This window comes from Artemia franciscana, chromosome 19 (genome assembly GCF_032884065.1).
Source record: "Artemia franciscana chromosome 19, ASM3288406v1, whole genome shotgun sequence".
NCBI lineage: Eukaryota > Metazoa > Arthropoda > Branchiopoda > Anostraca > Artemiidae > Artemia > Artemia franciscana.
Genome location: NC_088881.1, coordinates 19111807 through 19139188, shown reverse-complemented (window position 1 = coordinate 19139188; position 27382 = coordinate 19111807). Strand labels below are relative to the sequence as shown.

Here is a 27382-nt window from a genome sequence, read left to right as displayed (position 1 = left end):
TAGAGCTCAAAGAGATATAATTTAAAAAGGCAATAAGAATTTGTCAAAAAGGAACAAAAAACAAATGGCAATGAATTTTTTAACCACGACACAAAGAATGTATTCCAAGTGAAAAAGCCTAGAAGTTCAAGTTTAAGCCGTCCAAAGACAAAAGTACGTATAAATTACATATGGTTCAGCTTTGAATATGTTGACACAACCGTATTAAAAGTATAAACTTGACCACAAAGTATATGCAAGAAGATTATAATCCTATTTCATTAACGAATATGTCAAACGGATATAGCAAGCAGATGACAAATTCATATTATTTCCAAAATGAAAGAATTTCACAAATAACCCTATCATTAGTAACAAAGAGTAACGACAGGCAGTGATGTCGATTGGGAGGGGGGCATTTGCTTTTGCCACCCCTATATTTTATGGCTTTCTGTCATTTTTTATGAAAAAATCCCCCCTTAGATTTTTAAAATTACATTTGCCCCTCCCCTCTAATTTCCGTGAATTGGCGCTACTGATGACAGTAACAATTTAATTAGTTCTTGACTTTATTCAACCGTTTCAGAGGTCCACTCGACAAAGCCAGTAAAAAAAAAGTGAGGAAAATTCAAATCAAAGATTGTTTGCTAGTTTTAGTTTTAACACATTAAGCGCTAGGAGGTGAAAATGTGGTTTCTGGTTTTCTTAATGTATTTACGAATAGAGAATATTTTTAATGCATAAAGTGTGGATTAAGAATTGGATTTCTACGAGCTTATTCAATGGAAAACAACTTTTTGCCATTTTTAGGTACTAAACCTTATGTTTAGGTATTTTTTTTTTGCGGCCTAGGGGTCAATCAGGTGTTTTGATGCAAAAAATCCTCAAGAAAAAAGAAGACAATATATTAACATTAGCTTCTGTATATTGATTAAAACTGAGTTAGGTACTAAACCTTATGTTTAGGTATTTTTTTTTTTTGCGGGCTAGGGGTCAATCAGGTGTTTTGATGCAAAAAATCCTCAAGAAAAAAGAAGACAATATATTAACATTAGCTTCTGTATATTGATTAAAACTGACCCTTGATTATGTACTGAATCAGCTGAGATCATTAGTGGATGTTTAAAATTTCGGAAAAATTGAACCACGCCTTTTCTAGGAGTATATACGTACTTTTGCTTTAAACAAACGATAAATTCAAGAGCATCTCCATGCACAAACTGCAAGCGAACCACTGTAAAACATATAAAGTAGATTATTTTGTTCGTGACTGACTTCAAATCCAAAGCTTTCTCCAACGACGACATGCCATGCAGCCCCAAATTTTTTATCTAAGGTTTCTTTTATTAGTCTTGCAGCACCCTAGAAAAAAAGAATGTTTGCATTTGGCTATAGCTCAGGCAAGTGCTATAAGCACGTGAAACCTGACATTTTACAGAAAGATCTAAGTTCAATTTGGAACTAAAACTAAGATCAACCTCACTAGTTTGGTTTCTAACTTGATTTCTAAATAAATTCAGTAAATTGCTGTCTCAGTTCACATACCAATATTTTCTTTCTGTAATTCAGTTCAATTTCTGTATCACCCAAAAGAAAACACAAAACTTTGTAATATAGTACTCACAAGGGTGCACAAAATAAACAAATAAAGAACCTACTGAAGTTCACAATGAGATTTTAATAGTACCAAGGCTTAGCTAGAGCTCATTTGAACTAATCAGAATTTTTCAGACAATTTGAAAATTCTACAGAACTTCGTATTGATTCATATTGGATCTAGCTAAATCTAGGCATCAGTAAAATCTCATTGTGAATGGGCCTTAAACCCTCTACGGATAAGAAAATATTCAACTTGTTTAAACTGAAAACAAAACGACTGTGACTCTGCTCAGATGTGGGTAGGACCTTACTTATTCCTTATTCTGAAACCGTAAACTTAGTCTACAAAGTCTACAAGCCTTAGTCTTAGTCTACAATAGTCTACAAAGCAGAAGCTTCACATAATGAAAATATACTGAGGAGATATTTTTCTTATCTGTAAACTTTCGTCAAAAGTCAGTCAGTTCAAGAGCATGGGGCATTGCCAACACGTTTGAAACGTAGACCCTGTGAACCCGCAGCTCGAGCCCTGTGGCTATTACGTTCACGCTAATGTAAAACTTTGAGTAAAAGCGGAATTTGCAGAAGAGATCCTTGGATCTGGCATACATGTATTTTATTTAAAACTTCCTATTCGGGAATGCCAGCCATAACGAAGACTTATGCTGACTTATGAGTCCCGTTCGAGCACTGCAATAAGTTATTATAGTAAAATTTACCTTGGATAGACCAAAGGATAATTTTAGATTATTTTCTCATATCTCACCATAGTCAACAACCATAGAATTGTTAAAATACCATTTATTGTTACGTGCCAGAAAAGGTTTTAATATATTTGACAGCAATGCCTTTGCATTTTTACTTTATTTGACGTTTTCAGTTTGAACAGAAACGACCAAACTTGTATTGTAAATCTTGGGATTGGAAATATACCGAGCCTGCTATCTCAAGCAGATCGCCGACACTTGGTCAAAACAGAAAAACTATGTATTTTCTAAAAGCAGAATTATTAAAGAAATCAAACCTAGGAGTTTTGTGGGCCACCAGTAGTTCAGGGACCAGGACAACTCAAAACATCTAATGATGTATTGCGGTAATTATTAATGATGGAGTGATAGTGGTGACGATATGGTAAATGGCGACAGTACCTGTGAGGTGATGAGCATATTGGTGATGATTACGATACTGGTATCAATGAAAAAAAAAATACCTGGTATTGGTTTGATTCAAGACACTAATGATGTTTGGTATCAGGTATGATACGCTGGGGGTGAACGAGATTATGCTTTTTTACACTAGCCATTTACACCCCCCTTTTTTTTACCAGAATTAGGATTATTTAGGGTATGCTAAATAAGCTTAAAAATAGCCCAGAGTCTTCGCTAACCAGTGACCTTAGTATTAGGACTGTCTGTGACGAAAGCTGAGTATATGTTTCACTGCCAAGAATACTAGAGCAACTACGGTTAACATATTTTATTAAATATGCAAGAACCCACACAATATACAAATTACAAGACACTGAGTGAGAGGGCTCTAGAGGCCCTGTTTACTCCACGCTTGCCTAGCTGCAACCAATCAATATATTGACATAGTTTTCACAAAATTTAGTTCACTGTTTTTGGAGCATTCTAGTTTTAACAAATTAGAGGTGACACCTTAGCCTTAAGTGAGGGGTGTCGAGCGAGCAGCAACTTTTTTCTCATTAATGATCATTGCTGTTGATAGTAAGTTTTAAAGTTCTTCTATTCTTCGTTTGGAATCTGTTCATGAATATGTCAGGTAAAGAACAGTTCTTTTTAAAGTATCAATGGAAAAACATGAATATGAAATTATGATCTTCTTTCTACTTGTACCCTCATGCAGAATTCTCAGTTTAAAACTCTTAAACTACTTATTTGTATAGACAATAAACGAACATAAAAATTGTCAACACCCTGATTTTTTTTAGTTACTATTTCGCTTTAGCTACCATCTATTTTCCTAAGCATGTTAATGCTCTTACAATGTACGAACATATTGCTTCCGATCAATGAGGTTAACATAACATTCATCGCTTGAATGTCTATCTAATCACTATAAAATTTCAGACAATTATTTACGATATTCAATTTCCAAAGAAAGAAACCTAAAAACCCAAGCTTTTCCAACTCAGTCAATATTAAAACTAAGTTTAAAAAGCGCGAAACAAAAATGTTTAAAGTTAAATGAGGAAATATATAAAATACAAACAATTATTTATGTTCTTCTTTGAAACCAATAAAAACTTGCATTCAATCGGGCAAAACATAAGCTAAATTCTGATGTAACACACAAATTTAGTCAAGCATGAACAACTAAGTGACGGCGGTATCTGAATTCTGGCTTGCGATGTACTATTCGACTCTTTGCAGAACCTGCCGTTTTCAAATTCAAAGTGGCAAGGTAATTATTGTTTATTTCGCAAGCCACCTACAGCAAAAATTAAAAAAATTCATCTTTGACCGTGTAAAAATTAAAAAAATTCATCTTTGACCGTGTAAAAACCTTGCAGGACCATTAGTCATATTTTATAAGGATAAAATCATTTTTTATCGTGTTTAAAAATTCGTATTGTAATTGCGGCTTTCGCCATCAAGAGAAACAACCGTAAACACACCTCATTATCTCCCGAGTTTTTGTCACAAGCAGACACGCATAGCTCAACAGCATCATTCTTCAAATCTTCTGGTAATTCACAGTGCTGAAAAATAAGACATTTGTATATAAAATGCTCAACAATGAAAGTGTAAAAATTGTTTTACCGTACTTCCATTATAGTTTGTACATTAAAACGCACAAAATGTTTACATAAAACAGCAAATATTTCCCTTCATCCCATTCCTTTTATGAAAAGAATAAAAAAAGGCTAAATCAAACACAAGAAGCATAGAAAGCCTTCTAGTCTGGTGTGGGGTAGGAAGGGTTCCCAGCACCAAATGTAAAAACAAGAGGTTAAAATAAACAAACTTCCCTTGCATTTTTCTTTTAACATACTAATTGAATACATCCCTTATACTTGTTCACTTATATGTGAGCAAATGCACACTTCCATCTTATGATCAACTTTTGTTTTAAATGGAATTATCATCTCAAGCCTGTTTTAACTATTCTTGATTTGTCTGACTATGAAGTTATGTCTTTATGAGACATTCAAAAGTGTTTCTTCTGGGGATAAAAAATGGGATAAATCGGAAAAATAGCAATACTTTCAGAGGGAAAGGTAAAAACATTTTTAAATACTAGCTTAGATATCTTAATGAAAATTTTAGAGCCCTCTCCTCACGCATATATTTATTATTCTCTTCAAACATTATGTTTCCCTGATACGTTTTAAGGCTTGGGAAAGAACGAAATTTATGGTCAATCTTCATAGTAGCGCTACCTACAAAAACAGAGTACTAAAAATGTTAGGTCCTTTTTAAATTCATAACTTGAATTAAAAATATTAAAAAACATAACTCTTCTCGCCCTAAGAATTACTATATTACTTACCCTTACTAGAGGGTAAGAATGAATAATTTTTCTTTGAGCTTCTAAAGCCATATTATATCTTCCAGAATGTTTAAATACTAAACGGCAATTACAAAGGATAGAAGGCACTTAACAAGTAATTTTTACGCTACCTATAGAATAAGCTGCGATAATCGTGCCATCTTTAAAATAGCTTATAACTTTACAGACCAACAGCAATTCTGAAGTTTACTTTTAAGAATTCATAATGGCAAGTTTAAAATCTTCTTTAATCGTTTTTTTCTGTGTGTAGATTTAATCCAACAACCTGTCATATAGCTGTTCATTAGTTTGAGTCACTTGTAATATAAATTTGGGTTGAAGTTTATAAGAGAATTTGCAGCTCACTTTTTGAAAATAAGACTTTTGTCACAAAATCGACCATGGCCTAGATACTTTGGTAAGACAGCTTATTCTTCTAACGTTGCACCCAGGGTTTATTTTGTTGGCGTCGGAATTGGCATACAACCTATATCTGGCTTATAGCCTGAAATTTTGTTTTCAGTCTCAGTATTTTCCTAAATAGGTTTGATGGAATGCAGCAAGAGTTATTGTATGATTTGTCTTTGAACCACAATTTTAAAAACAGACTATTTCATAACTGACATGACGAAGGTGAACACCTGGGTCAATTCCTTTTTTAGACTATGCTCATATAATAGTTTCACTCAAATACATCTCCCCCCTGATTGATGGTACTTAAAAGAGCCTTGTGAATGTATTTCTTCATTACTTTAATCAAACATTAAAGCCATTATCATGGAATTCATCATTGTGATTTACCAAAGTTGATATAGGCTATTATTTGCAGTGATTTCAAAAAGTTGATAATCATTGAAGAATTCATGATAATCTGAATATAAGATACATCCTTTATGTTTTAATAGTAACCTTGGTATATATTGAACAATTCACATAAATGACCTAGCCTAGAAATAAAGTGAACATACCACTTATTACCTTTTTCATGTTCTTTTTAATTACCAATGCTCTTATTCTATGACTATCTGAATTAAAATGACAGTAAGATTCTAGTTAATTGACTTCTTGCTACCTTGGAAAGGTTTTAGGTTAGGAAAATGAAACTCAGGGATGGGTCTACCAGCTAAAGTATGTCCCAGGAAGGTGTTCTAAAGTACCCACTTCCTCTCCTTCTCCCTCTAGAGGGCCCTGAAATTTGTCTACATGACAGGTCTATACCTATTGAAATTTTGACAAAACAACATTTTACCTTAATTTTCAGTAATTAGTTGCTTTTTCTCTGCCTTTAGTTCAGAAAATGCAACTCCTGTTATTTGAGTAGAATTTTGAGCCATATCAATGTTTTTTTTCAAAATTTCAGAAATGTATTTGCAAATCTTTAAAACCTTATAAAATGGAATTGAGCTAAGTTATGAAGCTGAAAACAATTGTATTGTACTTCAATTAAGCAGAAGATCTCTTTTGCAAGGTTTCACATTTATAACACACATGTTTTTTAAAGGTCAGGGCCCTTTAGAGGGAGAAGGAGTGGAGGTAGTTGCTTCAAAATACCTTCCTGGGACATACTTTAGTCTGTAGATTCATCCTTGAAAGTTTCATTTTCCTAACCTAGACCCTTACTGAGATAGCAAGAAGTCAATTAACTAGAATTTTACCAAAATGACATTATTTTGTACAATCATGAAAAGACCATCTATCTTGGCTTTCTTGTGAATTAGCCATGGCTCTTAATTTTTTCATCTAAAATACAACCTTTTATGGTGCAAGTACAAATTTAACCTAACTTTGCACATCTTACCCAAATACATAGCCCATATTATATATTTCCTGTGCATTTATTGATTCTCAAATTCGTCACTGATTTAATATATAGATAAATTGGTTTTAACAAGTGATGCTAACAGTGGTGTATATGCTATATCTTGTATAAGAGAAAATGTTTTCAACTTGTAAGGGCTCAAAATTGATTTGCACCAAAGGCAATGTTCAGAGAGAGCTTAAAAACAGCATTGATTGGTATGTTTACTTTATTTGTAGGTCATTTATGTGAATTCAGGCTATGTATCAAACAGTTCATGGCAATGAACTGTAGTAAGCTGCAACCCAGCTCAATAGTAACCAAAACTGTAAAATTGGAATTTTGATACCAATATATACATCAAAAGGATTGGATTTCTATGCTGATTTTAAATATATAAGTTTCATCAAGTTTAGTCTTACCCATCTCAAATTACAAGCCTGAGAAAATTTGCCTTATTTTCAAAAAAAAGATGGAAACACTGCCTAAAAGTCATAGAATCTTAATGAAAATGACATCATCAGATTCAGCATATGAGGGAACCCAACTGTAGAGGTTTCAAGCTTCTATCTACAAAAATGTGGAATTTTTTTTTGTCAGAAGAAAGATCACAGATTCATGTTTATTTATTTTTTTTATTTTTTTTTCATGGGTGATCATGTCAACCCAGTGATCCTAGAATGTTGCAAAAAGGTCCATTCTAATGGAAATTAAAACTTCTAGTCCCCTTTTAAGTGACCAAAAAATGAAGGGCAACTAGGCCCCCTCCCATGCTCATTTTTTCCCAAAGTCACCAGATCAAAATTTGAATATATCAAGTGAATACATCAATTAATGCTCATTGCAAATTCAATCATCACTTTTAGTGCAAATACCATTTGAGCCCTTATTAGAGCCTCAAAAAGGTACCTTATTACCTTGTCTATTTTTTAGACTGTATTGATAAGTTGAAAACTAATTAGATATAAAAGTTATATTTTAAGCAATTCTATGATGTTTTTATTTAAAGTTAGGTCAGTTTGTATTATTGACCTATGAATAATGTGGTGATGAGCCTCCTGTAGAACATCTTGCTGGTGGTGTGACATGGCTATGGTTTTACATCCCATGTTAGCCTGCACTTTGCAACTGGCCCAGTCCTGATCAACTCCTTTCTTGAACTTGTCAATAGTTTGGGACTGAATGGTGGCTTTGGAGAGGCTGTTCCAACAAGGGACAGCACATAGAGAGATGAAGTGCTGGTGCTCATGTTGATGGCAATGGGGGACTTGTAGCTTCTTTGTTTGACCTCTGGTTGTACTTGCAAGGGATTATATGCAGAATGACTGTAGTTGAACACATTTTGACTGTAGCTCCACTATACTTTACCCCCCCCCCCCCTGCTGTGCAAAAAAGTCAAACTTTATATTTCTGATGTGTTTTCTGGTTCTGGATTTTTCTCTGTTGATATATTATGGGTAGACGGGTTTACAAGAGTTCTGCTAACATTAGTGTATAAGCAGTATGTAAAATAAGAGAAAAGGGTATCATCTTCAAGGGTTTATTAAGGACTTAAAAATTTTACTTCCAAGTAGAGCAATTATTTGTTCAAAAAGAGCATAAAAAAAGGCATTGAATGATATGTTCATCTTATTTTTACATCAGTAATATAAACTGCCCCAGATTAATTGATGTTTTGGCATGTTAGTGACAAAGAAAAAAGTGGATGCATCAGTGCTTCCCATCTTAAAAAAGTGTGATTTTCATTGTTGTTCAATTGGGGGGCTGTAGATTTTCTATTTTGAGTTTTCAACAATGGTGTACTCTTGTTTTTCTAACACTTGGGATTCCATCAAGCCCATGTTCACTGCTTAAGGCATGGAGCCAGTAAAAAAAAAAATGCTCAAATGAAACTATCAAATATATTTGTAACTAGTCAATTAATTGCAACTTGACTCCCCCAGTGTGAATTAGATGGTTAGAGCCTCAACAGGTTGATCCTAGTTTGGCATTGTGGAGTGACATGCGTGAGAGGTGTAGCAAAAGTGAGAGATGGTGACAATAGTGATGAGGGGGGTAAAATGAACCATGACTTGATGCCCACTTAATTAGACTATCTATCTTGGCTTTTTCTACAATTAGCCTTGACTTGCCAACACCAGAACTATTCCATTTTTTAGGAGTTTTGGGCTATTTTAAAGTTTCTGCAAATTTGTAGTCAAAGTAAAATTTGAATACTGAAAATAATAATTACCATTCCTGAATCAGCTACAAATTGCAAATTTTCAAACTAGATGGTTTTTGAAGAAACATATGGTAAAACTTATGGCTATTTTCAGCCCCTTTAAGAGCTCAAAATGGAATTTGTCCCTGAACCAATTATTGAATTTGGAAAGAATATAAAAGAGACATTGAGTGATATATTCACTTTTCCTAACTAAATTATATGAATATATATATATATATATATATATATATATATATATATATATATATATATATATATTTATTTTATAAATTTGAAATTAATTTTCCAATTGAAAATTAAGGTAAAATATTTTTTGTCAGAATTCTGATGGGCATAAACCTGTTATGTGTGCAATCTTCTAAGCCCTGAAAATCAGAAAAGGTTGGATTTTCCCATAGTACATTTTTGGCTCTGGATTCATTCCTGAAAGATTCATGTCTTTCAACTACTTTAAAAGAAAGACAATTTTAGCAATATTATTTATTCAATATCCCTTTTGACTTCTATGTGGTGTCCTATACCAACAGATTTGATCAAGAATTATGAGACTGAGTTTCATTTGAACACAATATTTTTGTTTATCCCAGATTCAACAAACTCAGGTTGAACACAAGCTGTGAACTGCTTTTTAGCACAACATATTCTTGTTGACACCAAAGTTCTAAAAACACATATGCCTCTAAGACTCTTTCTGGATATACTAATTGATAACATTACAAATTCCATTTTTAGCCCTTAAAGTGATATCTTGATCTGAAAAAGAAAATATACTGTAAGATTGTATGTTCAGTGGTCTTTCCAAATACAACAATTACTATTGCTGAAATTGCATCTTAGCACCCCTAATTGCACCACTATAACCATAAGCTCTATGCAAAGTCTATTGATTATTGTTTTTCTTTTCAAATTGGCTGTATGTGTCATTATAATTGAATGTGTTGCATTGAATTTAGAATTTAAGGGTATATTTGTTTGCTACCTTTAGTAATTGCTGGTGTTGAAATTGTATCTGAGCCCCCCTAATTTGGATACTCAAAGTTTTTTTTTTTTTTTTTTTTTTTTTTTTTTTTTTTTTATGGATTAGGGGGACTATATATTGTCAATTTGACATTGAAAACCAACTGTTTATGTAAAATAGGCACAAAACACAATACCAAACTGTTTTTATATTTCTAATACAATATCAGCAATTAATTGGAAAGAAAATTGAATAGACAATCTAAAACTTTTTTTTTTTTTCTTTTTTTTTATTCAGTTATGCCCTATTCTATATCTTTGTCAGTTTTTTGGCATATATAAAATCAAATGTTAGTCTGTCTGTGTGTTCTGTATGCACTACTAGATTGTTCATCTGATTACCAAGAAACTTTGAGAAGTTGTTGATTACACTCTTGCAAAGATTTTAGATATAAAATCCTCCTCTTCAAGGTTTAGATACTTTTAAATACTTTTCACACTGACTGAAATTAAGAGACTCTTCAGCAGAAAAGTTCCCATTATTCACAGCTTCTGGATATTGATTGTCCAGTAGTACCTGATGGTTAAGTCAATAGCTTAATCTTTTTATAATTTTTTGAAAATGTCTTAAGTAAGATAAAAAAGATTTTGTTTTACAAGTGTGGTGAATTTTCTATGAAGGAGGGGTTTCCTGCAGGGGGAGAATTGTCTGTGAGGGTACATAAAAAACCACGTTCACCATACCCTTTGAAACCCATTTTAGAGCTCAAATTAAGGTATACAATAGTAGCAATGGGTACAGGAGTTTACAGCCAATTTTGGCTGTCTAGGCCTAAACAATATTTTTAAGGAAGTCTGGGGGCTTTCAAACTACGGCCATCAAATTAATTCAAACATCAAAAAATTTACCAAAATATATTTACTTAGTTTCTAATCATCATCTTGCAGCAATCCTTGTCTAAATAAGCTAGATTATAATAACAATAATAGAGCAATGGCATTCAATTCCCATTTAATACTCTTTCCAAAATTGGTCTGGTAAGACCTTGGAGTTTTTCACAGATACAGTCTGAGGACTGGTCTTACTTCTTAGGCTATTTGTTTGAAAATCGAAGCTTATTCTGCTCCGATCTTTTGTTTAAGGAAAGTGATAAGAGTATCACCAAAGTCCTCTGATCAATTTCTATTGGTTGTCGAAATTAGGTTTAAGCGCCTTTGATTAAGGCTATTTTGTGTCCCAAGATCTAAGCACTATGATTAAGCAAAAAAAAGGACCAGAGTAACAGAAAATCAGAGGAGTAAGATATTCAAAGAACAAGTATTTCTAATTATATGTAGCCTAAGGCTAGATACAGGCATTATAAGGGGGGATTGAGACAGAATTGTCATAGTAGGCCTAGGAAATAGTTTATTTGAAAAGAGAATTGAACAGAAAACTAAATATTATTATGTTTTATTGTAGCTGATTTAGAAGAGGAGTCTCGAAACAAGATGAACCATCTCCTTCTCACTGTTATAGATTTTAATTAATATCATAGCATAATGATACCTATTTTGGAGAGATTATAAGTTCCCCATCAAATACTGTGGCCTCTGTATCCAACTTAAAAGTTTCTCTTAATATCTGATGGTTATAAAAGCTTTGAATTCTGGTTACCATAGACTTGATTGGGTCAAAACAAGCAGATGTAAAACCGCTTTGATTTTGGTTTGGAGACATGGATAAAATTGATTTGTCTTTATTTAGAGTTGAGTTTTGCAGTTATTGGATTTTGAGTGTTGAGTTATGAGGGTACCAAAACAAAGATTTAAAAGGAGTAGTTCTCTCTATTAACTGTCAGCACCAATAAGTCATTTCTTAAATGGCATTTGATTGCAATATATCTTACCTCTGTTATTACATCCTCATTTTAGTTACCCTCCTATTCTTTCCCATTTAATGGTGGGTAAACTAACCATAAAAATGAACTTATTAGATTTCCACTTGGAGGTATATATAGAACTTATAAATTAGATGGAGTAAATCATACAAAGTGAAATTCATATCTTTTTGGTAATGGGTATGATAATATATTTTCTATATTGGTCATGCTAGAAACAACGAATTCCTATTATGTGTATAAAAAAAAGCTGCAGGATATATGTGTTTAAGAATACTCTTTATGAAATTTCAAGTAATTTATTTGTATTTCAGTAGTATTTTTTTGTGAGACCAAAACTGTAATTAGTTTTCTATATGTTTTTAGGGTATTGACATCAGTCACAGGTATGACAGAAAAGTTATCAGGAGGGAACCAAAATCCCAGGATGTTTACTTGCGACTTCTTGTAAAGGTAAAGTAATAATCTTTCTTTTTTCAGATTGAATTGTAGTTTAAGCCTTTCCCTTTTGAAAAGACATGTTATATCTAAAATATCAAAAACAATCTATTGGAAAAGGAAAATGTTCTTCTTTTTAGTTACTTTAAAGCATCATAATATTAATTAACATTTTGTAATTTCTGAGGATAGTAACATGATTTGCCCTTAACTCCCGTAGGTTAAATTGGGCAATTTTTTAATGCATAAATTAGCAGTGTAAATATGTCAAACTTCAACAGATCAAATTTTGTTGATATTCTGCTGGTAAGTTCCTTTCTAGACATTTTTTTTTCTAATGTAGATGGACAAACCTTGATCTTTTAAGAACTGAAGATAACGTTGAGATCTTCCCAAAATAAAATTCCTTATGTTTATTTTTTTTAGACTGATTTTGTAAATTCCCTAAGTAAGCTAAGCTATTCAGAAATTAAATAATGCTGAACTTCATATTGTGTCCTCAGTAACCTAAGCAAAATTTTCGTATCTCTAAAATAATTTTTTAAATGTTTATTACATCTTGGACTTTTAATGTCATGTGAAATCAGCTAGAAGACTTGCACTCTAGCCATACACTAAGAAATAAAGGTTCTCATAATGAACCATTTCATAAATGTCCATTAACTGCAGTAAATAATACTAAGTCTTAACATAGACAAAAACAAAACAGTGTGGAAGCAGAGTTTGACTACTGTCTTTTACATACAGAACCTATTGCAGAAGTTCTCTGATTACATGTTGACCTTACAAATGATAACTTACAATAAGCATAATGCATGTGCTAACGTAAAACGGAAGCATAGACATTGATTATGTGATCCATGGATAACTGCTCCAACTCTCCACTGAGCCTTGACGTTAGTAATCTAGATAACTTGTTAACTGGGATTTTTTTTTGGAATAGGATATGACGAGTCTGCAATTCTTGTTTCAATATAGAGGAACACAAGGAGTCAAAACAGTCTTTAAAAAAGATACAAAAATCAAATATTGTTATGTTTGCCAATTTGGAATTAAAAGTGGATTTGTATACAAAATCTCTGTTATCTAGGGAGAGTAGTAAGACAAGGCAAATGAAACGATTTTGAGATCATCTTAGATATCAATTCCAGAAAATCTATGAATATTTTCATCGAAAAAAAAAAACCAGACAGCTACAATTGCTGTAATCTGTAACAATGTTTATAGCTTTTGAAAAAAGAGGATATGTTTCAATTAATTTTTCGGCCTTTTTATGGCAAAAATGTTGGCCCTTGTAATAAAAACAGTGCGTGCCTGAGTTTGCAATTAAACTAGTTAAAGAAATTACTTTATTCTGCGACCCATGAATATAATCATAGGAATGTCAAAGGACATTAATGCCCATTCCTTTGCTTAGATCATCAGAACCTACAATTACCTTCACCTTAGTTTGCATTTATATTGAACGAAAACAAAAAACTAATAATATGATCGATGGAAGGGAGAAGAGCCAATTATTTCAATGTTGTAAACTAAGTTGGAGTATTGTTTGTGATCATAGGACCCTTTGAAGAGTGAATTTGATATTTCTCCTGGGAGGGGAGGGGATTTAATAGGATCAATCTTAGTTTCTCTCTCTCTCTCTCTCTCTCTCTCTCTCTCTCTCTCTCTCTCTCTCTCTCTCTCTCTCTCTCTCTCTCTCTCTCTCTCTCTCTCTCTCTCTCTCTCTCTCCTTAATCTTCTATGTGCAAATGTGTCCATAACGTACTATCAATATGACCTAGTAGTACTTGAAGGGCTGATGTTAAAGTGGAAGAAATTGTGAGAAGTAGGATATTCTGTGGGGCAATAGGTTTCCGAAGTTAAGCAAGAGCAAACGCTTATTTTCTGCTAAAAAGTTGCGTTTCCAGTTCAAATTTCTCTAGGCGAATTTGCCTTGAGACGCATGATAGCTATCCGTCAAAGGATGGGAACAAAAACCTTCCACAAAGGGAAGTGGGGCTTCGATCACACATTCTATGAAGTGCAGTTCGATGTTATGAAGTACTTCAGCAACACCATAAGTATGTCCACTAGCAAATAAGCTTGAACTTAAAACGTTTATTCTCTGGTCCCAAACTATGGGTAGTAACCCACCAGTGGGTCATGGTCACAAGCATTATTATTGGTAATGCTCATATTCTGTAGTACTGAGTAATGAAACCTACTTATTCTAATTAAAATGTTTTTTTTCTTTTTACAAATGTTACCAATATGAATTAAAGACTTAAACTTTTTTATCTCTTCCCCCAAATAGTCATCGAAATTATTTTTTACCAGTAATAAATGACGTGAAATTTCAGACAGTATGTTCTTATTAGGCTGCTCTTAGTTTCCAATTATAAAAGATTCAAGTGTTTTAAAACAGTCACACTTGCCATTACCTACGCAACTTTTCCATGCCATAAGGGCTTTCAAAAACTGCAAAAATGTCTGATCCATTTGAACCTTACAAATGCAAATTGAGTTCGTATTATTAAGTTTTTCCTTCCAAGTAAATTGTAACTTCATTACGCAATTCCACTAATCATGCGAGTACGTTTCCCCTGGATAACAAGCGAACTTCTGTATGCAGAAGAAGGCATGTATCACGGCTACCCATTTCCTCACACAGTTTTTGGAATAGGTGGGCTTTTATGGGTTTTGCTTTGACATAATTTATAATTTTCACAATTGTATCCAGTACTGTTTTGAAATCATCAGGCAATGCTTTGAAAACCAGTGCTTCTCTATAAAGGCAGGGTGTCCACAAAGTACACGGACTCACAACCACGCTGCTATTTTTTTCCGTACATAGTCCGCGGATTGTCAGTGCATATACCGACACAGTTCTTCCACAGTAAAGCTTTTTCTTTTATATTTGAAAATAAATTGTATTGGAAATTACCTCACTAGTTCCACGACTTATTGGCTTGCGGAACAAGATGTCTTCATGCATGTTTTTCTGCCATATATAACGGACAAAAACAAGCAGCGGAGATATGCTCTGCACGTCGGTAGACTCGTCTAGCCTCAGAGTATAATATTTACTACCTCTTTTCTCTAAGACAGCAAAAATGTGTGGTCCAAGATTAGAAATTTTTGTTAGATGGGCTGGAGCCCTATGAACTTTGAGAATCACTGCTCTGTACGATATAGGGTTTCATTTGTGTTGGGGTCGTGATGCTTGGATAATGGCAAAACAACGATCTGGTCCACTTTAATATCTTGCAGTATGAAAAGAACCCTTAGAAATAAATTGCTTTTTTGTTTGTGAAATATTTTAAATTCGTTGTCTTAATAATGTGTGCACTGTTTTAGCTTTACAGATTCTTGGCTCGCCGCACCAGAGCCAGGTTCAATCGTATTATCATGAGAAGACTTTTTATGTCGAAAATTCACCGTCCTCCCCTGTCACTTGCCAGGCTTAGAAGATTTATGGCCAAACCTGGTAGAGAAGAGAAGATTGCAGTTTGTGTTGGAAGGGTAACAGATGATGCCCGATTGTTCAACGTCCCTAAGCTTACTGTAAGTCCCTGCTTGTACTTCACTAGTTCTAGTCTCTATACTATTCTGGATACTCTAATAACAAACATTTTTCTTTCTCTACTAGCTAATTATTTTTAAAGCTGGACACCCAGTCCAGTTCAAGGCGTCCACTGGCGTTCGACACTGATCTGCCGGTTTTCATCTGTTGGTGTTTGTAAAAATGATTAGTATACAACTGTCAAAAGATTTTTCTATAAGAACTTTTTAGATAAAGTAGACGATGATCAGGTCTATTATCTCATTTAATTCCATTTAAACAACGCATTTCCAAACTGTTTTAATGTTTTCTTATGTGAAGACTAAGGGTGAAAGGCAAAACCGTTTTTTTTTTTTCAGTGTTAATCGTTATTTAATGAACAAGTTTCTGTGTGCACGAAGGCAAGCTTGAATCAAGCGCTTTGGTGCTCAAAACTTCAAAATTCTTAGGAGTTCCCCCGTGTGTCCTGTGGCTCAGGTTAGGCTGGAAAAGCAAACAAAAAGTCTGGTCACTAGAGACTTTAACATTAAAGTCATTCAGTTCATTTATCAATGCTTTTCACATAGTTACGAGTGATACACATAAAGAAAGACCAGCGATTGAAGAAAATATCTGGCTTGGCAGCAGAAAAAAAAATCTGGAGTCTAGTCTTCAGTCAATCATGAGGCAGTCGATTTTTAACTAAAATCATGGTTTAATTGTAGAAAAAGCCAAGACAGATAGTCTGGGTGAGAGGTAAATCTGGTAAAAGCCTTTTTAAGGATCGTATAAAAATGATGTCATTTCACTTGTTGTTAGATAAGTTTATCATCCATCCGTCCATACACCATACAGCTGGGGAAAGGTTACTAGATGTGGAAACCATAATAAATTTACCAAAAAAACTAGAGCTTAAGGTTATGAACATTCAATGGTTAAGTACGACATAAGTCAGCTAGAACGAAAGTCAGTTTTTTTGTAACTGTTGATTACATTGTCCTGTTCAATAACGCCACGCGTCAGGCTAATGGAAAATCATAAATGTCGCTATTTTGGATGCCATCCGATTTAGGCTAGTTAAGATTTTTTTTTTGGTCTTCGAGTAAATATTTGGGCTAACTCCTGTTGAGTCTATTTGTTTTGGCATTTTGACTCAACAGGACTGTCATGTAGCTGTAAACTTTGGTAAATATTTTACTTTGGAGCTATGCATTTTGAACTCATGTCTAAGTCTAATCTTGTCAAGTCTAGTTTAAGCCTTGCAATACTTTCAAGAGTTAATTGATGAACTCACAAAGTAGATCACTAAATGGTAGAATGCTATCTCTTTTGCAAAAGGGTAGTTAGTTACATGTGTTCAGCAAAACATAGGTTATGCTAGACCAATGTTTTTAGTAAAAGAAAGGATTCAATACGTTTGTTTGTAACCCTGTCGTGGGTTACTATTGTTGGACGAGAGCACTTATTTACACAACAAGAGAAATTGGTGTAAATGCACCTAAGCTGAGAGTGGGATGGAAATCGAAATACTAGGATTTCCTTAAGAGGGGGGGAGGTCAGTATCAGAAAACGAGAGTGTCTTTAGGCTAAAAATTTCTCAAATGGGTTTGGCCATTTAGACTAGTTTCAGAACACTTGTATCCTTCCGACTATGTGGGTATGACGGTAACATGGATAGATTAGTGCCATGTGTGAATGAATGAATATAGCGTATAATTATATACAAAGAATAATATTGACCATCGTCCTCCCCAATTCGGAGAAAGGGTTAATCAAAAATGAATTTGAGAACAAGAAAAAATCCTGTAGGGAATCCGTCTATTAATTGCATGTGCATGGGCATATTTAGTTGGTATGAAGTAGATGAAACCCACCATCTATAGGAAAACACTCGAAACCCACATGAAAACATATTTCGTCGCACCTTCTGCATCTAGATAATAATATGCATTACATAGAAAAAAATCCTGGTGTTCTTTTGTTCAACAATTCATAATACATCGTATTATAGCTGAAAAACATCACTATTATAGAGACGCATGGAGTTGATAGCTGTAGTATATGAGTCGAGAAGTTTTTAATGTATTTTTAATCTACCTAATATATCCCTGAAGTGCTATTACCATAAATCCACACATACTTCATTGCTGTGAGCTTGAGATGAGCTCCATATTTATGCCACAGAAAAGGGAATAAGAAAGAAAAACAAGAAGTTCTGATTAAGTTAATTCTCAAATATTCTAATCTGAGAGAATTTTTTCTTGCATTTTCTTGCTATATGCAAGAAAAGTTCTCTCAGAGGGCGCATACAACAGAAAAAGCATTTGATTTATAAATAAAAAGAGCTTTTCTTTATTTTTGCAAGTTGCACGACCTTTGAAGAGAATACACACAGGAGAAAAAAAACATTTGAATATAAACCCTACTAGAGAGCATTTTCAACAATTCTTCTTAGGCATTGAAGGGCCATTCATGAGCCAAACCATTTGAGTGTGGAATTTGCAGGACAGATCCTTGTTCAACGTTGAATTTCAAGTTCTGTTTCAAATACCCTAATTGTGAGAAGCTTTTCTTGCATTTTTCATGCTGTATGCAAGAGAGCCTCTCACAATGTGTACATTTGGGTATGCACTAAAGGGTACTTTGGTACCAAAGGCCAGAGACTGACAAGAGATTTCTCTCATTTGCAAAGATTGCACAACCATTGAAGAGTATACATGCTGTATATAAACTATTTGAAAGCAAAGTTTACAAGGGAAATTTTTTCTTCTTGGCATTATTAGGTATTAAAGAGCACATCAGGAGGATAACTATTTGAAAGCGTAATTTGCAACACAGGCTATTCTTCCAAGTTGTCTTTAATATTTCTCAAATACCCTATTCTGAGAAAAGCTTTATTTGCATTTATTCCAAGTTGAATTTTAATCAAATAAATAATTCGAGAAGACTTTTTTCTTGCATTTTTTTGTCTTATGTAAGAATAGTTCACTCAAACCGAACATTTGGAAGCGAAGAAAGAGAGAAAATCATTTATTAACCTGCACGATTGGTTTTTCTCGTTTGAGCTATCTGGACAACTTAGAGTATACATGCAGGAGAAAAACTGAATAAAAATAAAATTTGGGTGAAAAGTTATTCTTGAAAGCTGAATAATAATTTTTTTTTTCAAATAATGTATTCAAGAAGCTTGTATTATTGCTATATATAAGAAACCTTATCCCAATGCGTGTATTTTGGTATACATCAAAGGGTACATACAGGAGAAAATCATTCGATTTACATGCTAGAAGAGCTTGTCTCATTTGACAACTTGGATAACCAGATAAGAGTAGAGGATGGAGGAACAGCATTTGAATGTAAAATATGCAAGAGCTCTTTTGGAGTCGAATTTTTTCAAATGCTCTAATTGAGAGAGAACTTCCTGTTTATAGCAATAAAATGCAAGAGTCGTCTCAAAAGTTCTCAAAACCGACATTTGGTTATGCATCATAGGTTAATTTCACTCAAAATTGGTCTTTTGATGTGCTTCAAAGGTTTTACATGCGAGAAACATTTTGATTTACGCAAACAGCTTATCGGTATTGAGTAATGCGGATGACCATAAGCATAATCATTTGAATATAATGCACTCAAAAGAGCCTTTTCTTCTATGCTAAGTTCAAAGGTTATGCTCAAATACTCTAATTTAGAGAACTTTTTCTTGTTGTGTGCAGAAATATTTTTCTCAATATCAGCATTTGTATAAGTTGAAGTGTACAAATAGGGGGATATCTTCTCTCTCTCTTTCTCTCTCTCTCTCTCTCTCTCTCTCTTTCTCTCTCTCTCTCTCTCTCTCTCTCTCTCTCTCTATCTGTCTATCTCTTTCTCTCTCTCTTCATATGTTTCCTTGTTTCATTTGTTAATAGTGCAAAAGATGGTATTTTGTCCTGCATGAACACTTGAATGAGTCAGTTTGGGCTATCCCTTCTCTACTCAGAGGTCTCATCCCAGAATCGAAAAATGCTGTTACTAACTATGTTATTTTCAATGAATGAATATTAAGTTTGAATGAGGTTGGATTGAAAAGGATTTATTTGTTTCTAAGTCATTAAAAATCTTGTTTTGCAGTTATGTGCTCTACATGTTACCAAACGAGCACGTGCTCGTATCTTGAAGGCTGGTGGTGAAATCATCACCTTTGATCAACTAGCGCTTCGTGCTCCAACTGGCAAGAACACTGTCCTTATTCAAGGTAATCATTGTCCATTTTCGTTGACTCTTATTTTGTACACCCTCCCCATGGGATTAATGCTTTGAAACTCTGGACACTTGTGCGCTTATACTGCGTATTTGTTTTAATATGTAAATATTTTTTCTTTTTATAGATGAATGAAAATAGAAGCAATATTAAAACGGGTCAGATCTAATCCCTTAGTTTGTCGGGTGGAGGTTGACTACGAAGCCAGTGGTATTTCACAGAAGTGGAAATTAACTATCAACCCCGTCTAACGTGTGGTGAAACTTGGTATTTTTTTAGTTATGTAATCATTTCTATGTCAGAAACTGAGATGAGATGCTTATCAAACAGTTCGTGGTAACGAACTGTAGTAAGGAGCGACCCGGCTCAATAGTAACCAAAACTCTAAAAAATGGAATTTTGATACCAATAGCTATAACAAAAGAATCCCATTTTAATGCTGGTTTTAAATATATAAGTTTCATCAAGTTTAGTCCTAGCCATCAAAAGGTACGAGCCTGAGAAAATTTGCGTTATTTTAGAAAATAGGGGGAAACACCCCCTAAAAGTCATATAATCTTAACGAAAATCACACCATCAGATTCAGCGTATCAGAGAACCCTATTGTAGAAGTTTTGAGCTCCTATCTACAAAAATGTGGAATTTTGCATTTTTTGCCAGAAAGCAGATCACGGATGCGTGTTTATTTGTTTTTTGTTTTTTTTCTTTTCCCAGGGGTGATCGTATCGACCCAGTTGTCCTAGAATGTTGCAAGAGGGCTCATTCTAACGGAAATGAAAAGTTCTAGTGCCCTTTTTAAGTGACCAAAAAAATTGGAGGGCACCTAGGCCCCCTCCCACGTTAATTTATTTTCCCAAAGTCAACGGATCAAAATTCTGAGATAGCCATTTTATTCAGCTCGAAAAACCTTATAACTATATCTTTGGGGACGACTTACTCCCCCACAGTCCCCGTGGGAGGGGCAACAAGTTACAAACTTTGACGTGTGCTTACATATAGCAATGGTTATTGGGAAGTATACAGGCGTTTTCAGGAGGAAATTTTGGTTTGGGGGAGGGGTTGAGAAGAGGGGGATATGCTGGGGGAACTTTCCATCGAGAATTTGTCATGGGAGAAAAAAACTTCCATGAAGGGAGAGCAGGATTTACTAGCATTATTTAAAAAAAAAAATTAAAAAATAAATGTGAAAAAGCTTTTTCAGCTGGAAGTAAGGAACAGCAATAAAACTTAAAACAAACAGAAATTATTACCCATATGAGGGGCTCACTTCCTTATAATACCTAGCTCTTTACGCTAAAGTATTTTTAGTAATTTCAACTATTTATTCTATGGCGTTTGTGATTCGGGGGTCATTCTTAATGAATTGGGATAAAATTTAAGCTTTAGTGTAAAGAGCGAGGTACTGACGATGGGGCGAATCCCCTCATGTATGTAATAAAAACATGAGAATACAAAAGTTCTTTACGTAAGCTAATTTATAAGTTACGTAAATCTTTTACTAATAAAAGATTCGTAAAAAATTAAAAGTTCTAGTTTCCTTTTTAATTAACCAAAAAATCGGAGGGCAACTAAGCTTCGCCCCCGCTCTTTTTTTCTCAAAATCATTCGATCAAAATTATGAGAAAGCCATTTAGCCCAAAAAAAATATGCAAACTTCGTTTTGATTATTCCTCTGCGGAGAGCCAAAATCAAAACATGCATTGATTCAAAAACGTTCAGAAATTAAATAAAAAATGAGTTTTTTTAACTGAAAGTAAGGAGCGACATTAAAACTTAAAACGCACAGAAATTACTTCGTATATGAAAGAGGCTGCTTCCTCATCAACGTCCCGCTCTTTACGCTAAAGTTTTTTACTGTTTTAAAAAGAAGAATTGAGAGAAAGAGTCAAACTTTAGCGTAAAGAGCGAGGCGTTGATGAGGAAGCAGCCTCTTTCATATGCAAAGTAATTTCTGTGCGTTTTAAGTTTTAATGTCGCTCCTTACTTTCAGTTAAAAAAACTCGTTTTTTTTTATTTAATTACTACCTTAAATCTACCAATTTCGCAAATTAAATTCATTATTTTTAATAATACACTTAAAAGATGCCAGTTTCACCAAAAGCTAGATGGCATTGATATTTTTTTTGTATCGACATTGGTTTCAGTTTTGACTCTTATAGGTTTACCAATACTCTTTAGGTACTGTGTTGTAGAATCATGGCCTCAAATCAGTATTTTTTTCAGGTTGAAAGTAAATCTTTTCAGGTACACTAGCGTGAATTTTGATGATATTTATTGATGATTTATACTTTTATTATTTATATTTCATATTATATTAATTATATAAATAATATATATTTAATATTAAAATATAATAATATAATCTATATATATAAAAATAAGTTGTCTGTGTGTGGATCTGTGGATGGATCAGGTGACGTCATGTTTGTCCGCATATGACGTCTGAATTATTTCACACTAATACAAAATAAGAAAAAAAACTAAAAAAGGTAAAAACTACAAAAAAAAACTAAAAAGAAAAAAAAACTAAAAAGCTGAAAAAATAAAAAAAAAACTAAAAAAAGGTAAAAAAACTAAAAACTAAAAAAAAACTGAAAAAACTAAAAAAAGGCAAAAACTACAAAAAAAACTAAAAACTAATAAAAAAACTAAAAAATCTAAAAAACTAAAAAAAAGGTAAAAAACTAAAAAAAGAAAAAAACTAAAAAAAGGAAAAGACTGAAAAATAAAAGAGAAAAAGAAAACTAAAAAAAATATGAATAAAAATACAAAAAAATAAAAAAGATAAAAACTACAAAAAAACTAAAAAGAAAAAACGAAAAAAAACTAAAAAAGCTAAAAAAAATAAAAGAAGCAAAAATCTAAAGAAGGTAAAAACTACAAAAAAAAAGAAAACAAAATAAAAAAATCTAAAAAAGCTTAAAAACTAAAAAAAAAGATAAAAAACTAAAAAAAAACTAAAAAAAGGAAAAAAACCATAAAATAAACTAAAAACTAATAAAAAAAAATAAAAAAAGCTAAAAAACTAAAAAAGGTAAAAACTAAAAGAACTAAAAAAGAAAAAAAACTAAAAAAAAGGAAAAAACTGAAAAATAAAGGAGAAAAAGAAAACTAAAAAAATATAAATAAAAATAAAAAAACTAAAAAGATAAAAACTTCAAAAAAAAACTAAAAAACCTAAAAAAAAGGTAAAAACCAATAAAAAAACTAAAAACAAAAAAGAGAAAAAATTAAAAATATTTCATCATAAGTTTTCAACTGACGAAATTACAGACCGGGACATCGGGACACAAATGACGACCGGGACACCGGCACATAGGGAATATGAATGACGACACTCAAAGAGAAAGCGACCGGGACAAAAGGAATGTTCGATTAGCAATCAACAAAGCACCAGGACACAAATGACGACCGGGACACAGGGAGTATAAATGACGACCAGGATATAAGTAAAAAAACTAAAAAAAGGTAAAAACTACAAAAAAACTAAAAAGAAAAAAAAATAAAAACCAATAAAAAAAATCTAAATAAACTAAAAAAGAAACAGAATAAAAAAGGAAAAAAATAAAGGAGAAAAACAAAACTAAAAAACGAATGTATATACAGACCGGGACACCGGGATACAAATGACGACCGGGACACAGGGACACAACTACAACGGGGACGCCGGGGGGCACAGGGGGATATAAATGACGACCGAGACACCGGGACACATGGAATATAAATGACGCCCGGGACACTCAAAGAAAAATCACAGACTGGGACACCGGGACACAAATGACGACCTGGACACAGGGACAAAACTACAAAGGGGATGCCGGGGGGCACAAGGGGATATATAAATGACGATGGCGACACAGGGAATGGTAGATTAGCAATCACCATCAACAAAGCTCAAGGGCAATCATTAGAATCATGAGGTATAGATCTGAATACGGATTGTTTTCCCATGGACCATTATATGTTGCATTTTCAAGAGTCGGTAAACAATCTATTTATATGCACAGACAATGGGACAGCAAAGAATGTTGTATATTCGCAAGTTTTACGTAGTTAAAAACATATATATATATATATATATATATATATATATATCTATATTCACAGGTGGGACATAGGGACACAACTACAATGGCGCGTAACGACTTACGCGCGCGGGGGGGCTTGGGGGGGGGCGCGAAGCGCCCCCACCAACTAGGTGTTGGGGTGGCGCGAAGCGCCACCCCAACAGCTAGTATATTATATATATATCATATTTATTATATTATATTTTAAATTTTTGTATTGTATTTTATACTCTATTATATTTATATTATATTTATATTTTTGGTGATTTTGATGAGATCAAAACATTTAAAAGGCTATCGACAAGCACCAACAATATGATAGAAAAAAGATGTGTGCCCAAGAGAGGGAGGGGTCTATTGGATTTGTGTAATAGAAGTCTCTTAAAAAGTGCGCAAAAACTAGTGTTTTTTTCTGATTTTCCTCATGTAGTTTTTAATCATAGAACTTGTTGCCTAACACTGTTTATCTTTTTTGGATTCTACTGCTGTTAGTATAAGGAGAGTTTTACAAAAAAAAATACTTACATAGTTTGGTAGAATGACAGTTACACGCTTTATCAGAATGGTGACAGTGCTCAAACATCATTGCTTAAACTTTATAAGTTCAAACCGTGGTTTTGAAGGTTTCATGTCCACTAGTTGAAATGTTTGTTTCCAGGACCCAGAAAGCAACGAGAGGCTGTTCGTCATTTTGGCGCTCCGGGAGTTCCAGGAAGCCATGCTAAACCATACGTTCGCTCTAAGGGAAGAAAATTCGAACGTGCTCGTGGTAGACGTTAAACCTAAGGTCATAAATAAATTATTGTACCTTTGAAATAAACATGGCTGTTTATTCCATCAAAAAGTTATGTTTTTTATAGGTATATAATTCTCATTGTTTTGTATTTTAAACTTCTTGCAGTTGAAGTAGTTGAAGTGTGTTTATTGCATAGCTGCCCTACCAGTTTGGAGATGACTTAGGGATTGGAAGCTTATGCTTTTTTTGTAATGACCAACTTAGTAATCACTAAATGTGTACCCAACTACAAGCCAGTATTTCTTATCTTTTTATCATTATCAGTTAACTTGGGTATCAATCTAAAAAGATGGCGCATAAGTAATTGTCAACCACAAATGGTATTTAAGAGGCTCTGAGTTTGCTTATTACAAATCAAATATTAAATTGAGTAGAATTTAACACAGACAGGGGTTTTGCTGCCTCTAAGAGGCTAGAGTTTCATTTGCACTTTCCTGGAAACAAGATATAGCTGTTATTTTTTCATTAAAATTTTAAATAATTAGCCTAACTTTCAGGGATTCTTTATCAATACCAGATAACTTAGGTATCAATCTTAAAAGATGGCATAAAAGTAACCGTCACCCAAAAATGGTATTTAAGAGGTTCTAAGTTTGCTTATTACAAATCTAGGTTTAATTGACCAAACGAAGCATGATAAGTACATATCTAAAAAAAAATGTTATCTACAGGTTCCTTTTTTAGGCTCCTTATTAAGAAAGACTTTTCTATTAAAATTAAATAGTGAATTTAAAACTTAAAAGGAGCGCAAATGAGCTTATATAACACATTCACCTGCAGAAACAAAAGTTACAATGAATCAAGAAGTTAAACCTACAGAAATGAACAGGAATTCAAATGAATCAAATAATAAACAGAGTAGAATTTGACACAGACATGGGTTTTTGCTCCCTCCAAGAGGCTAGACCGTCATTTGCACTTCCCTGAAAACAAGATATAGCTGTTATTTTTTCAGTAAAACATTAAATAACTAGTCTTAACATTCAGGACTCTTTTTATCAATATCAGTTTGTAGCAATCGATTAAATTTTATTAGTCAAATTTGTAACAGATTTTAGTAAAAATACAAAGACACTGTCCTCTCTATAGAACTACCCTTATATGTCGTATACAAATTTCTCATTGAAGGGTTTTTAGTCCTTTCTACTTTCTAACCCGTTTAAAAATTCCTGTGTTCAAATGCAGTAAAAAACATGAAAATTTGGTATGCAATATTTACAAAGTATGGAATTTAAAGCTAATGCGCTTATGAGTAGATCTTTATTCTCTCTTCATTCTCAAAGTGGGATAGAAATGGGCCGATTCTTGGTATTTGATCCCATCAGTAGATGTATTCATTCCTTTTATGAGAAACTGTTTTAAGTTAAAACTTGTCCACATTTGCGTGCAAGTAAACACTTATTCTATTTCGGTTGAACGTAGCCTGAGTTTTTAAGACGATCGTCACACTGAGAGAGGCTCTAGATTGTCCCACAAAAGTGCATCATCCTGTAACTTTAGTTGAAGAAGATTTAGGTCATTTGCAATCCTATGCCATCTTTTTCTGATCTTTTATTCATTTCAATGTTCGAATTTTCTTTAGCTTTGATGAGGTTGGAATATGTAACAGATGACGGAACTTGGGCAAGTTGTTATTTCGTGAGTGTGCGTTGCACTTCGGTTACTATAGCTTTTGCATATATTATAATCAAATCATGGTTCTTAATAAGTTCATTATGAAAGACTTTCAATGCCGGAATGTTCGAGAAATGAATCGTATATTCTAAAGGCAGATGAGGAGACACTAAATGTCCAGTGCAATAGAAAAAAGAAATGCACAATAAAACACTGAATGTTTACAACACGGATGTCGGTTCAAGAATGTTAACTGCCACGCGTCGAAGATGCTGGAGAACCAAATTTAAGTTCAAGAACCCAGTTTTGGCTGTGCTAGAATTACAGCTAGTTGGCCTTCAATATTCACGGAATTGGTGCATGACTAAATGCTGACTACAAAGATTATCAATCATGCCTCTCGGATGAAAATGAACCACATTTGCAAGTTGTGCTAATTATAGAACAAGAAACGTTTTGAGAGAAATACACAACCTAGTAAAGAACTAACCCTTTTTATGCAATTAAAAATCCTCTCAACTGCTCATACTGGAGCCTATCAACGTCATAATTACCTGAAATGAAGTTACCCTTCCTGAGTTTCAACTCTAAATTAACTCAGGAACTTCTTGATGGTTATCTGTACTTTTAGCATCAATAACAGAAGTCGTACGGATGCTAGTGTACTATATCGATCTTCACCGTCTTCACATCGTTTAAGTACCATGTTAAATTATGGATTACTTTAAGGCCAAATTCTATATTGGTCATACAT

The 27382-nt window shown here is 33.4% G+C and overlaps 2 protein-coding genes across 2 annotated transcripts; one reads left to right on the top strand and one right to left on the bottom strand.

Moving 5' to 3' along the window:
* Positions 1-5225, bottom strand: LOC136039378 (dynein axonemal light chain 4-like). The gene is made up of 3 exons (XM_065723053.1): positions 5092-5225; positions 4217-4300; positions 1-1341 (listed from the first exon to the last, which is right to left on the bottom strand). Exons 1-3 carry the CDS (start codon positions 5140-5142, stop codon positions 1177-1179), a joined length of 300 nt encoding a protein of 99 aa, XP_065579125.1. The 5' UTR covers positions 5143-5225; the 3' UTR covers positions 1-1176.
* Positions 5188-25062, top strand: LOC136039377 (large ribosomal subunit protein eL18-like). The gene is made up of 5 exons (XM_065723052.1): positions 5188-5320; positions 12320-12406; positions 15731-15937; positions 20022-20145; positions 24877-25062. The coding sequence occupies exons 1-5, from the start codon at positions 5318-5320 to the stop codon at positions 24996-24998; spliced, it is 543 nt and encodes a 180-aa protein (XP_065579124.1). The 5' UTR covers positions 5188-5317; the 3' UTR covers positions 24999-25062.
* The last annotated feature ends 2320 nt before the right edge of the window (positions 25063-27382 follow it).

Coding starts and splice junctions, on each gene's coding strand:
- LOC136039378 (XM_065723053.1), bottom strand. CDS start 5,142: ATGGCTTTAGAAGCTCAAAGAAAAATTATTCATTCTTACCCTCTAGTA. Junction 4,301..5,091: donor ATTCTTACCCTCTAGTAAGG/GTAAGTAATATA, acceptor CTTATTTTTCAG/CACTGTGAATTACCAGAAGA. Junction 1,342..4,216: donor AAAACTCGGGAGATAATGAG/GTGTGTTTACGG, acceptor CTTTTTTTCTAG/GGTGCTGCAAGACTAATAAA.
- LOC136039377 (XM_065723052.1), top strand. Junction 12,407..15,730: donor ACTTGCGACTTCTTGTAAAG/GTAAAGTAATAA, acceptor GCACTGTTTTAG/CTTTACAGATTCTTGGCTCG. Junction 15,938..20,021: donor TCAACGTCCCTAAGCTTACT/GTAAGTCCCTGC, acceptor CTTGTTTTGCAG/TTATGTGCTCTACATGTTAC.